Source organism: Rutilus rutilus (assembly GCF_951802725.1).
Source record: "Rutilus rutilus genome assembly, chromosome: 15".
NCBI lineage: Eukaryota > Metazoa > Chordata > Actinopteri > Cypriniformes > Leuciscidae > Rutilus > Rutilus rutilus.
The window spans coordinates 10,751,145-10,764,989 of NC_140220.1; the positions used below are offsets into that span (position 1 = coordinate 10,751,145).

Consider the following 13,845-nt stretch of genomic DNA (forward strand, 5'->3'; position numbering starts at 1 on the left):
TTGTGCAAGTTTCTCGCTTTGGAAAAAAAAGCGTCCGCTAAATGATTCAATGTAAAAATAGAAATGTAATTTTATGGAAAAATAAGATTCCCATCAAAATTAATAATAATGATATATTCTGACAAGAAAAATACAAATAAAACCGAGATCCATAATATTTGAGGTTGTATTGCATTGAAGACTATTCATTTCTCCACAAACTGTAATATGGTTTAATTTTTATTATTATGAATATTGCAAGAGAAATTACAATATGAAAACAGTATCTTTTAGAGGATTTTGAACTTTCAAGCATACACATTCAAACATATTGCTGAATGTAACACCCCCATGTAGGTAAAACAAGTATTTACGGTACATGAAAGATCTCGTCATATCTCTTCAAAAAATAAGTAATTTTTTTATTATTAATTATGGGTTTAATGTTTTGGTCGTGAGTGAGGTGGTGACATGACGTTACAGCGTGACGTCAGAAGCACATGTGCATCAATGGAGCAGCAACCTTTGCGTGATGTCAAGGAGAGTAGGGGTGGTCTGAACCGAGTCTGGTTTAAACCTTTCTCCATTCATCACTCATTATTCATCGCATGAACTCTGACCAAGGTAAGATAATACATGATAGCTGAGCAGAATGAATTACAAGGTCGCTAAAAAACACTCTAAAAACTGCAAGCGTACATTGCGCGCTGCAGCGTAGGTAGCTTCGTTTATTACAATTGGAGATTTCTATTTATATACGTTGCAGTGTACACTTAGTATCACTGTATCTGTTTTACTTGGCTGCGCACATTGCGTTTTTTTCGTGACGAAATGGTGTCACCCTTTTACATCAGCATGTCATTTCCTTTAGACAGAGTGGTATTTTCCGATTGCATGTAAAGCACGTTGTGGCAACCAGCAACACCGCTTTTCGTAGCTTTACGCAACATCGGGTTAAACCTATAACTTATCTAACTATGAAATCAAATATCCCTAGCAGTTATTTCTTAACAGTAGCCCTGCACGCGCGCAATCTATTCCTTCTCGAGCTCGTGGCTCTGTTGCTCGCGTGAGTTGAGACCACGGTTGAGACATTTACCGACCGGTAACTGAACGATTTTCATTTTAAACGCCATTTTCTTTGATGATACGTTCATCAAATGTCGTTTTTGATTAGATTATAATAAAATAAAAAAAGTGTCGTATGCCGCCATTAAAACGCATATATGGAAAATGTCATGGTGTCACTGACTGAACACGCGCGCGACATGTCAGTGTCTGCAGAACTGTTTTTATGAAATATTTATAATGGGCTACTTTATCTGTAAGATGACTCATTTTAAATAACTTATCAAGAATCCAGTTGTTTTTTATTTTATTTTAATAAAACGAGAAAACAATTATATGCCTTTTAATATCATTTTAAAAAGTGACCAGGACATTATTTGTCATTATGAATCAATGTGCCAGTAAAGGCTGTCATAATGGCGAAGTGCTTGGATTTATCAGATGTCATTTGGACTGATCTTGAAATTTAAACAGATAACGTTTGTACAGCATGCAATCAAATCAGCCACATTGCTTTGGAACATCGGGTAGCTGTTGTAAAAAGATGTACAGTCCCAATAAATATTTTGTTGGCTGGAGAAGTTTAAAGGTATAGTTCACCCAAAAATGAAAATCCAGTCATTAGAGTTTCAGAGTAGCTATATTGTGATTTCAGCTCATTCAGAGCCTGTTCACAGCGAAACATAACAGTGTTTCTCCATTACCATGGTGCTACACGAGACAAACACAGAAATGCAGGACTACAAAAACTAAACTGTACATAGTTAAATTATATTAAATGGGCTACACATAGCAGTTAAATAAGAACTAAAAAGAGCTCAAATAAGAGTTGAGCATTATACGCAGACTACGCACGACTATAAAGTGCACATGTTCATACCTGAGCAAACTGCAATATTTACTCACCCTGGTGTTGTTCTAATGCCACGTGACCTTTCTTTTTCAGACCTTATAATGACAAAAAGTCCTGTTCATGTTTATCGATATAATGCAATGAATACACAAAAAGATGCAAAAGCATCACAGAATGATCCCATACGACTAGTGCTGTATTTTCCAAGTGTTCTGAGGGAATATGTTAGGATTTGGTGAAAAACAAACCAAAATCTAATTTATTATTGAGTGAAACAACTGTGATTAACTGTGTTTGTTACATTCTCTTCACTCATTATTTGTCTCTTCCTTGGTTTAGAAGTGATAGAACATGGAAAAAATGTTCCATGGCCTGGAAAAAATGTTTGCAATTTCTTTTAACCAGCTGGCCATTTTAGTTGACATAGTCAGTTCCCCTCAAGTTCACACAGCTGTCCAGAAAATGTAGTTCATTACATTAACTCTGGATATATTCCACTAATGTTTGGCGATCAGAAACCGATACTTTTTGTCTGAACACTGTCAAGACTTCAAAGAGATTTTGTTCTATCAATAAAAAAAAGAAAGAAGCATACATGCTCTACAGTTAATATAGGCACAGCATTAGGTTTCATGGTTAAAGTCTTATGGGTTTTGATCAACTCAAGGATTAGTAAATGATGACAGAATTTTTCCCTTTCATTGCTTTGGCAGTTTACATGCAGCCCGTTTCTCTCAAGTTGCTAATCCTGATGGTGGCGAAACAATGACTTTTCAGGCATTGTTAATCATGTTGGTTGGACCTCTAGCATGCTGTGAGCTTGGTATTTTAAGTAGCGTGACAGATTTTCACTTACTTCTTTTCACCAGTGCTATAATTCATGTCAGAACTTGTTCTATTAAAATCATTGTCCCGTTTTATTTCCTGTTTTCTGATTTGCTGATGAGTCTAACAGTGTCTTGAGTTTGATTTTTGATTTTTTATGTAGTTTTTCTTCATTGTAAAGCATTGTCTATCAGTGATACATCTGATTAGCTGATTATTATTAGTTGACCTTATTATTCGTTTTTCAATTTTAATTGGTTTAATTAGGTCCTTAGAGATGTCATTTTATGTACTTGAATGACACATACCTTTAGGTGGCAGTTTGAGAATTCATTTCTGAGATATGTAATATTAGAACATTAGAAATTAGAACATGTTATGAAAATCAAAATAAATATTAATACAATTATATTAAATATTTAAAAAAAATATATTTTGCTATTATAATAATAAAGGTTCCTGAATGACAGCCTCGCCACGTAACTAGAGCTACACATTGAAAGTTGTACTTCAAGCTAGATTTACTCTTTTGTTAATAGAAAGTGTTTTATTTTTAGAGTTAATCCCACTCAATAAAACTGATTTTTGCAAAAGTTAAGCCTAAATTTTACAGGAACCCATGCTGAACTAGCACAAATAATGGGACAGTTGGATTGTTAGTTGATTGGATGGTTAGAACAGCTGATGTTTACTATCTGATCATCTTAATCAGGGCATGCTGTGTTGTACAGTGAGTTCTGATGCTGTTCATGAGTCATAAACTGTGTTTAATAAGCAGGAGCAGAGCTTGATCATAGAGGCTAAAGAAAATCAGACAGACACTTTGCTGCGCATTTATCCCACTGTTTGATCATGAAAAGCCTTGTGACCATAGAAAGGATTCAGGCTTGTCTCTTTTTTGCCCTGGATACATATCCATAATAGATTTAGTTTTTTTTTTTTTTACAAAAAAAAAAACAATGGTTTTCCACCATGACAAGAAGGAAGGGTCGACAAATCTTGGCCTGTGTGTCCTTGCATTTTCTTCACTGTTCTGCAGATAAGAACAGGTTTGTCCTTTCTTTTCTTTCAAATAAGAAATTAGAAAGATTAAATTGGTGTGCAACCCTCCATCCCAGCCCAAACATCTCTTGTGTGGTGTTGTTGTCAGAGTTGCCACAGAGTCTTATCATGCCGTATGTGAGACTTATCTTTTAGCAAACTAGCCAACGCAACAGCTTTGATCACACAAAATTAATCTTTAATTGAGCTTTTGCTTGAGTTTTATGCTTGATATACTGTAAACGACCGACAATCAAATCCAATAAAATAATGCTGTTATCTTTTTTTATTATTATTATTTGCTCAGATTCCAGAGAACTGGTTGTACAATGTACTCACTGGCTGCTGTCAGAGTACCAATTCATTTACTTTGTGTGTGTGTGTGTGTGTGTGAGATTCATTCAAAAATGCTGATTCATCCAGCAATGAAACAAGTTAAGTATTAATGAGTGAGTTTTTTTGTATTCAAACCTAAATAAATTAAACATTTTTAAATAGACTGCAGCAATTATTAATATTTTGTCAGAACCCTGAAGTCTGTTCAGAATCATCATCTCTATTTGAAACAAGAAATCGTGATTCTCAATTTATCCAGAATCGTGCAGCTCTACCTAAAAATGAAAAATGCCATATTTGCTGTGTTTCCCTGCCTGCAGCTTACTAGAATCACATGGTTTCTCATTGTAGGACATATTGTTCAACTGGACATGACAGGATTGTAGCTCTGTTGTATGCAACTAATTTACAGATTTTTGCACTTGTAATCAGTAAGTGAGTTAACAAACTTACACAGTTGCAAGAAAGTTTAGTATCATGTTTGACCTTTAACCATTTTACGGGATCTTATGTAACTTGCCTGCTACTAAATGTGTGCAGATGAATTTAAACAGTGGAAACGTTCAATTAAATGAAATAGTTCTCCCTTCTGATCAGTGTACTCTACTGTGGGTTGATAAGATTGTTTTATGTTTTTGAAAGAAGTCTCTTAATCTCATATGTCATCATCCTCTCAGCATCACCTATTACAATTTTATTTATTTTTTTCATTCATTTCTGACTTCTCTGGGCTGAATACACTAAACCACAGTGCTTTTTGCATTGAGCACAAGTTTGTGTGAATAAGCTTGAACCTTACAGAATGTCAGAATTTGTTAGACTAGTTGTTGTAAGCTGGTTTGAATAGAGGCACGAGAGCCTATTCAATTAAAAAGAAAAAAAATCTCTGAGTCACATGATAACTCATAATGTGCCTCACAAGACCAGTAGGTTGTGTGACTGATAAACTGGTGTTTTTTTTTTGTTTTGTTTTTTCATTTTATTTAAAAAAGAAAATTAATACTTTATACTTTTCATAATGTTCAACTTCATAGAATAGTGATAATGAGATTGCATAGCTTTTAAATGATTTTATGCACTTGCATAAGTTTTGAGTGGATCAGATTAAATCAGAATCAGATTAATCTTTAGCATAGATGAGTTTTTTTATTTTTTATTGAACCTTTGATGTCAAATACTAAAGGACTGCTAAAACCATGCTGCGTCCTAAGGTCACCTACCAGCAGCTCAGAAAACATAATGTAGAGCTTTTATCAAATGGAGGCAAGCCAACGGTGCTTCAGCTTTAACTCTAGTGATATTTCTGTCTTTGCAGCAGCAGTTCTATTAAAGGAGAACTCCGGTCAATTTTAACATTGAGCCCTTTTTTTTGTACATTTGGAGTGCTGTCAGTACAGAGAATAACGACAAAAATCGGTGTTGCCTACACCGTGTTATCCTCGTTTTAAAATTTGCACCCTGTTGACTTCAATGGGGCAAGTTTTAAACCTGCTTTTAGGCTCTTAACATCCTTGATGTGTCATTACAAGTGCACAGGTCATGTGAGTGATTCCTTCGGGGTGAACGCGGGTGAATCTGACTGCAGTAGATGTGAAAGAAATATATAAAAAATGATGTTTATTCAGCCAGCGCACATACCTGTATTTACATCCTGTTTTCGGTCGAAGTCCTATCATAGGTTTAGTACCTATGATCACGCGCGTGAACTCGACAATCCATTACTGTGGACTTCGACCGAAAACAGGATGTAAATACAGGTATGTGCGCTGGCTGAATAAACATCATTTTTATTCATATCTTTCACATCTACTGCAGTCAGATTCACCCGCGTTCACTCCGAAGGAATCACTCACATGACCTGTGCACTTGTAATGACACATCAAGGATGTTAAGAGGCTAAAAGCAGGTTTAAAACTTGCCCCATTGAATTCAACAGGGTGCAAATTTTAAAAAGAGGATAACACGGTGTAGGAAACACCGATTTTTGTCGTTGTTCTCTGTACTGACAGCACTCCAAATGTACAAAAAAATTTGCTCAATGTTAAAATTGACCGGAGTTCTCCTTTAATTCTACTGATACTATAAAATAAATTGGCAGCTGTAGCAACAGTGTATTTCACATACTTCTCCAATCATTTAGCAAGCTTGCATTGATTTTTGAGAGCAACAAACTAGTGATTTAAAATATATCGTGTGTGTTTTGAGCCATTTTGCGCTTGTTCTGTAATGCATTAGTGTAAATGTTTCTTTTTGCCTGCAAAGTATAACTTTGATATTCTGTTTGTATTTTGGCCTGAACAGTCTTTTAATTTTTTACAGCACGTCACCTGCAATCCTTCACGATGACCCAATGTGTAACTATCCACTGACCCTTCACTGATCATCCAGGGGCCACATCGTTCACGGCATCATGGGGGACGTAGTTCAAATGCACTTCAGCACGGTGGATTACGTGATTTTCGTCTTGCTGCTAGTGGCCTCCGCTGGAATCGGCCTTTACTACGCCTTCTCAGGGGGTCGCCAGAGGACCACGCAGGAGTTCCTGCTGGCCGACCGCAGCATGCGCTGCCTTCCGGTGTCTCTTTCGCTGCTGGCCACTTTTCAATCAGCGGTGGCCATCCTGGGCGCCCCATCGGAGATTTACACACATGGCACGCAGTACTGGTTCCTGGGCTGCTCCTACTTCCTGGGCCTGCTCATCCCTGCACACGTTTTCATTCCGGTTTTCTATCGGCTCCGCCTCAGCAGCGCCTATGAGGTAGCACTATAGAAATTCACTTTATTAGTTTGTTTAAAAGAGACTGGAGTCAGTCACAATTTGGGAATCGAAGTTGGTTCTTCTTTTAAGGAATCAATCAAACCGGTTCAGTCAATGAATGATTCATTAGTGATGTAGTCTTTTTAAAAATCATTATCCAGTAATCATCAAACAACTGGAAAGTTCTTGGAAAAGCTATTGATATTTATTAAAAAGGGTGAGATCCCTATAAACTGTCTTGCAGCATTTCGTGAAAGAGTGCAAAATGGAAGCATTATCTCACTAGTGGTCTCAGACTGTTTTAAAACAAATAATTGCCATCAAGTCATCATAGCAAAATAAACCCCAACATTATAAAAAATATATTTGACAGCATGATTCTGACCAATCAAAATCAAGCATTCCAGAGATCAAATATACTGTTTTACTACCTTTCCAAAGTTAGGCAAGGGCAAGATTTTGTAATGTTCCTAAAATACAGTAAAAACAGCAATATTGTGAAATATAATTGCAATTTAATAATATTTTATATTTTATTATATTGTACAATGTAATTTAATGACAAAGCTGAATTTCCAGCAGACATTACTCCAGTCTTCAGTGTCACATGATCCTTCAGAAATCATTCTAATATGCTGATTTAGTGCTAAAGAAACATTTCTTATTATTATCATTGTTGATTGAACATAATTTTGTCATTTTTGTAAATTGCATTCTTTTTCCTCTTCGTAGTATCTGGAGCTTCGTTTTTGTAAAAGTGTTCGGATTTGTGGCACTGTGACCTTCATCTTTCAGATGGTGAGTTATGAGTAGAACCTGGGTGTTTGCAACAAGTTATTTAAACCTGAAGGAGTAATAATCTAATAATCTAAAGTAATATTGTCTTTTAGTCCAGTTTTGCTAGGCACAAAGACGCCCTGTTGTCAATATAAAAACTTGAACTTACACCTACAACAATATTCTGACACCCCCCATTGATATGGACAATATTTTACTCAGCGTTATGGATCTAAAGTGTAATGATTCTCAAAACTATCAGTTACTAGATGGGGAAATTCAGAGAAAAAGGTTATTATGTGCCTGCAGAAAAGCATCCGTTACATCTGTCTATTTATGTATTTTTCCGCAGGTTATCTATATGGGAGTCGTTCTGTATGCTCCCGCACTTGCACTAAATGCAGGTAAATGAGACTATTTATGCATTACTAGAAATGCATGTCGCTGTATATCAGATCTGTAGTTTATTTCAAGTTTTGTTTCTCTGGTAAATGTTTCTTTGAATTTGTTTGTGATCGCAGTAACAGGCTTTGACCTTTGGGGGGCAGTGCTAGCCATGGGATTGGTGAGCACGCTTTACACAGCATTGGTAAGTTGGAGAGGCAATTTATCAGAAGTGATAAACTTACCCATCACAGAAAACATTCTGCATTTTTACATTTAAAAAAAAAAGAATCAGTTAGTATGATTTATAAGATGGTTTCCTCTGGACTGGAGTAATGATGCTGGAAATTCAGCTTTGCCATCACAGGAATCATTTTTACATTTGAAAAACCTTTGAATGGTAGTCTACATTCGTAGTCACCTGTTCCTCTCTTCTCTGTGCCAGGGGGGTCTGAAAGCAGTGATCTGGACAGACGTGTTCCAGACAATCGTGATGTTTGCGGGGCAGCTGGCAGTGATCGTGGTGGGTACCCACCAGGCAGGTGGCATCGCCGAAGTATGGAGGAAAGCACAAAACGGCAGCCGGATCTCAGGCCTCGAGTGAGTGTTGCGATTTTATATCATTTTGTTTCAGATAGGAGTTGACTTGAAGGAACGGTTTACCCAAAAACTACAGTTTTGTCATTATTAACTCAGCCTCATGTCATTCATTTTTGGGTGAATTGTTCCTTTAAGGTTATCTAACAAACACTGATCCACATGCCAGAATTGCAATTGAATCCTACATTCATTGTTTTGTGGTCCCCTGTGGCAGCCTGAACCCTGACCCGTTAGAGAGGCACACGTTTTGGACTCTAGGAGTGGGGGGCGTTTTCCTCATGCTGGCCCTGTATGGAGTGAATCAGGCTCAGGTCCAGAGATACCTCAGCTCCCGCACAGAGAAAGAGGCCATCATGTAAGAAAACACCTCGCTCTGGTTAAGTCAATAGAACTTGAAACTGTAAACTTGTTTAATGTACCATTTGCACATTTGTTATATTAAATTACTGCAACAAAACTCTATGATTTCAGAGCACCACAGTGACATGCTTTGTTATTACGTGCATTTTGGTGGTTCATATTTGTTTTCATAAAGTGGCCAGTACATTTCTGAAGTTTGGGGTGTCTTGTTCTCCAGGTCCTGCTATGCAGTGTTTCCATGCCAACAGGTCGTGCTCACGTTGGGCTGTTTAATGGGTCTTGTTATGTACGCTCGATATGGGGAGGAGAGCCCCCTGGATAAGGGCTACGTCAAAACAAATGACCAGGTCTGAAAAAAGAGAGTGTTCTTAAGTGTTATAGCGTTTATCATTCTCTTGTGTCTGTGAGTTTATAATTTCCTGTTATTCAGCACACCATTTTTGAATTTGCACTACTGTACAAAAGTTTGGAGTCAGTATGATTTTAACTTTAAATTTTGTCTCTTATGCTCACCAAGGCTGCATTCATTTGATCAAAAATTATTTTAATGATTTATTGATTCATTATTACAATGATTGTTTTCTAGTTTAATATATTTTAAAACGCAATTTATTCCTGTGATGGCAAAGCTGAATCTTCGGCATCATTACTCCAGTCTTCAGTGTCATATGATCCTTCAGAAATCATTCTAATATGCTGATTTGGTGCATTAAAAATACATTTTTATACATATTTTTTTCAGGATTCTTTTTGAGTACAGCATTTAGTTTTTTGTAACATAATATAAATGTCTTTACTGTCACTTTTAATCAATTTAATGCGTCCTTGCTGAATAAAAGTATTAACTTCTTTCAAAAAAATCTACTGAGCTCAAACGTTTGAGTAGTAATGTATGTTAATTTGATCAATGGGATCATGAGAAAGTCACTCTCCACCTCTCTCTCTCTGTAGATGGTACTGTACTTCGTAATGGATGTGTTGAGAGATCTTCCTGGTTTACCAGGACTGTTTGTTGCCTGCCTGTTTAGTGGAGCTCTCAGGTATCAGAGTTTGTGATAACAAATCTTCTTACATAATTTTATTGTAATTTTCACATTTTTGTAATTTTCTTCTTTAAATGTGTTTGCTTTATCTTATAGCACAATCTCATCTGCTTTCAACTCTCTGGCAACAGTTACCATGGAGGACTTGATCAAACCACATGTCCCAGCCATGACGGAGGCTCGTGCCACCCTGATGTCGAAAATGTTGGGTAAGTGAATTTTCAGCTTTTTTTTTTTTTTTTTTGAGTGGTCCATCTCCTCCCCTTATGTTCCTGGTTATAGTACAGTGATATTAAACAAGATATTGTCCATACTAAATTGAAAGCCCATCCTGGGATCATGGGATTTATTTATTGTCATTATATTCCCCCACAGCGATTGGCTATGGGCTTGTGTGTCTAGCTATGGCGTACCTCGCATCCCTAATGGGCTCTGTGCTGCAGGTGAGGTCCATGATTATCATAACATGGATATAATACATAAAATACATTTGAGGTGTAATTTAATTAAATGTAATTATACAGTTAACAATCTTTCTGTCTATCTCTGTGTTTTTTCCCTTCTTTCCCTTCTAAATCCTTAAGGCGGCACTCAGTATATTTGGGATGGTGGGAGGACCTCTTCTTGGCCTTTTCTGTCTTGGGATGTTTTTTCCTTGGGCCAATTCCACTGTAAGTCAAAAAGCAAAGTATTCAAACAAACCACAAAGCTGTTCAAAAGTTTGGGGTCGGTAAGATTTTTTAAATGTTTTGAAAGAAGTTTCTTATACTCATCATGGCTGCATTTAGTTGATCAAAAATACAGCAAAACAGTAATATTGTGAAATAGTATTACAATTTAAAATAACTTTTTACTATAGTCATATATTTTAAAATAATTCATTCATGTGATGGCAATGCTGATGGCATTACTCCAGTCTTCAGTGTCACCTGATCTATCAGATATCATTTTACATGATGATTTGGTGTTCAAGAATCAAGAAACGCGTTTATTGACCCAAAACTGTTTTGTAAATATCTTTGTTTAATAACTAACTTGTCACTAATGCAGTGAAATTCAGTAGATGATTTGATGGTATGAGTTCATTTCATGGACTGAGTGTGTTTTCAGGGTGCTCTGGTTGGACTGGCATCAGGGCTGGTCATGGCTTTCTGGATCGGTATCGGCAGTTTTGTTTCACGTATGTCTCCACCTGGGATAAATGCCACCATCATGCCTGATGTAGGAAATATGACAACAGCTGTCATGACGACGCTCATCACAACTAAATCCAGGTGTGTATTTATAAGAAATGAATAGTGCTCAAGAATCCATTTACTGCTCTGAAACACTTGATTACTTTAGACCAATCAGAAACTGATTATTTTAGCTTCTGTGGCCAGTTGCATAAACTGGTCATACAGGTTATACATTTTTTTTTTTTCTGTAAGACTGGTCAAAAAGTTTTTTTGAAGTTGCATTAAAACATAGACTGGTCTATTTTGAGACTGAAAACTGGTGCGAGTGCGAGACAACCTGTCACTCACATGAGATCACAGCAATAGCAGACCACAATGATCCAACCATCCAGTCAATTCTTGATGGACAAAATCAAGTCCCTACATTTTTGAAAAGCTGTTTATACTTATACGTCACAGTAGGGAAGAAAAGACTATCAGAACTTCCGTTTCATGCTGACTTTATCATAATGGAATAGTGCAATATTACAATCCATAAAGCCTTTTAAAAAATGATAGCTATATTACAGCCTAAACCGGCCCATTTATTAGGTCTTTTTGTCTTTTCAGGCCCTCTGGAGTTCAGGCTCTGTACTCTTTATCATACATGTGGTACAGTGCTCATAATTCCACCACGGTTGTGGTGGTGGGACTACTGGTCAGCTTTCTCACAGGTAAAGTGTGTTTCTAAACACTTCAACTTAAAATTGTTACTCTTATATTATATAAATATTGGGTAGATACACTGGTAATTTGCTTTAGTATAGTTATATTTTAAAGCTAATAATTTATTTTTGGAAACACATTGTTTTAATAATATTTTAGTTTACTGTTTTTGCACATATAAATGACCACATAAAAATATATAGATGCCTTTATATTTCAGTAAAGGGGTCCATCACAACAGTATCATCAAATAAGGGGGTCCTTAGTGCAAAAAAGTTTGAAAACCCCTGGTCTACAATGACATTATTAGCAGTTGAATTTTGGTATTATTTATATAATGTTTTAGTATTTATAAAAATGTTGAATTTTTTGTTGAGTTTTATTTTAGTTTGAGTTTGAATAATTGTATGTGCTTTTTTCATTTTTATTAGGTTTTATATATTACATATATCTTTAATTTATTTTTGTTTCAGTTTTAAAGTAATTTTAGTATTTTAACTTTTTTTTTAGTTCATTAGCAAGGCAACATTTCTAAGGTTTTTTTGTTGTTGTTGAGTTTTTCATCTAATATTTATATTTTATTTCAGCTTTATTTCAGTTACTGAACACAATCTTTAATAGTTTAGTTTTAGTTTACAATAACAACATAAAATATATATGCTATTATATTGTGGTGTGTGTCCACTCAGGGCCATGGAAGGAGAAGGACTTAAACCCAGGTACTATTTACCCTGTGCTTGGCACTTTGCTGTTCTTTCTGCCCCAACGGTACAAGGAGAAACTCTGCTGTGTGACCCCACTGGAAGACAAGGTAACTCAATAGAATGCTCGGTTGACATCACTTACAAAATCCAGTTTCATTTACAACATTCCTACTTTCATTATGGGCTATAGCCCAAAGGTCTGGACCACCAGCCTTACCTGATGGCCCAGAAAAATAGCAACGGTGTTGCCTGCACTAATGATGAAGACAAGATCAGGGAAGAGGAGGGAGAACAGATAACCGCCCAGCCAACTTGTAACCTGGCCCATACGGTGCAGGAAACAGCCTTGTGAAATCTCCTACACTATGACAGACCTAAAGGACACTTAGTTTCCCACAGGCTCAAAGAGAAAAACATCTGTTTGAATGTCAACAGATGCCAGTGATGGAGGTGAGGGGTTGTCTTGTTTATATGTGATACTTTATGATGTCAGTGGTCTGTCATAAAAATCGTACTGTGTTTGAGATCCTGTTGAACAAATTGAGATGTGTTGAGCTGATGTGATCACCTAAATCTTTTAGTTTACAGGTCCTAAATTTAATCTTAAGATAACTTGCTTGAATAATGCTGGGTCGTGATATACGAGTCGCACACGCACAAATCAAAGAACCCATGCTGAACGGCGGGTTTAAGATGGATGGTTTATTACAAGAAAGACCACAGTTTGCACAAATCTTTAGTCGTTTAATGTCACTGCCATTCAAGTTTCGGGGTTTCTCTCTCCCAAAGATTTTGTTTCGTCCAAAGTTCACTACCATTAGCCTTTCCATTCTGTTTGCCTTTGAAAGCACTACAGATGAGTTCACTAAACCGAGTTAAGTTTACAGCAAATGAAGAATGGCTAGTATTGAAAAATGTAAATGTAGTGAACTTTCAGCGTGTCATCTGCAGTGAAGAAGTGCCATATTGTGATCGATCCAATGAATCTAATGCATGTTTAATCTGTAGTTACCTCATTGAAGCCCATTGTTTGTGACAAGTGCCTCCTCATATGAATGTATGATGTAGTTTTGTGACTGGATTGTTTCTTTAGTTTGTCGTTTCGCAGTCTAACCCAAATGGAGCATGGCCCTGACCCTGATAAGATGGTTTTTATGCATCTGGATGCCCCTCTATTGAATTTCCCATGATGCTTTGCATTGTGAGAGCCTGGCTAACTATACTTTAACATCTC

The 13,845-nt window shown here is 36.5% G+C and overlaps 1 protein-coding gene across 1 annotated transcript; it reads left to right on the forward strand.

The window, feature by feature from the left end:
- Positions 1–470: 470 nt before the first annotated feature.
- On the forward strand, positions 471–13,845 carry slc5a6a (solute carrier family 5 member 6a). Its single transcript, XM_084433038.1, has 16 exons — positions 471–603; positions 6,422–6,860; positions 7,593–7,658; positions 7,990–8,041; positions 8,159–8,226; positions 8,467–8,621; positions 8,836–8,976; positions 9,199–9,328; positions 9,933–10,021; positions 10,121–10,233; positions 10,400–10,467; positions 10,609–10,695; positions 11,135–11,298; positions 11,812–11,915; positions 12,597–12,718; positions 12,802–13,845. Exons 2-16 carry the CDS (start codon positions 6,513–6,515, stop codon positions 12,961–12,963), a joined length of 1,869 nt encoding a protein of 622 aa, XP_084289164.1. The 5' UTR covers positions 471–603; positions 6,422–6,512; the 3' UTR covers positions 12,964–13,845.

Coding starts and splice junctions, on each gene's coding strand:
- slc5a6a (XM_084433038.1), top strand. CDS start 6,513: ATGGGGGACGTAGTTCAAATGCACTTCAGCACGGTGGATTACGTGATT. Junction 9,329..9,932: donor ACGTCAAAACAAATGACCAG/GTCTGAAAAAAG, acceptor CTCTCTCTGTAG/ATGGTACTGTACTTCGTAAT. Junction 12,719..12,801: donor TGACCCCACTGGAAGACAAG/GTAACTCAATAG, acceptor TATGGGCTATAG/CCCAAAGGTCTGGACCACCA.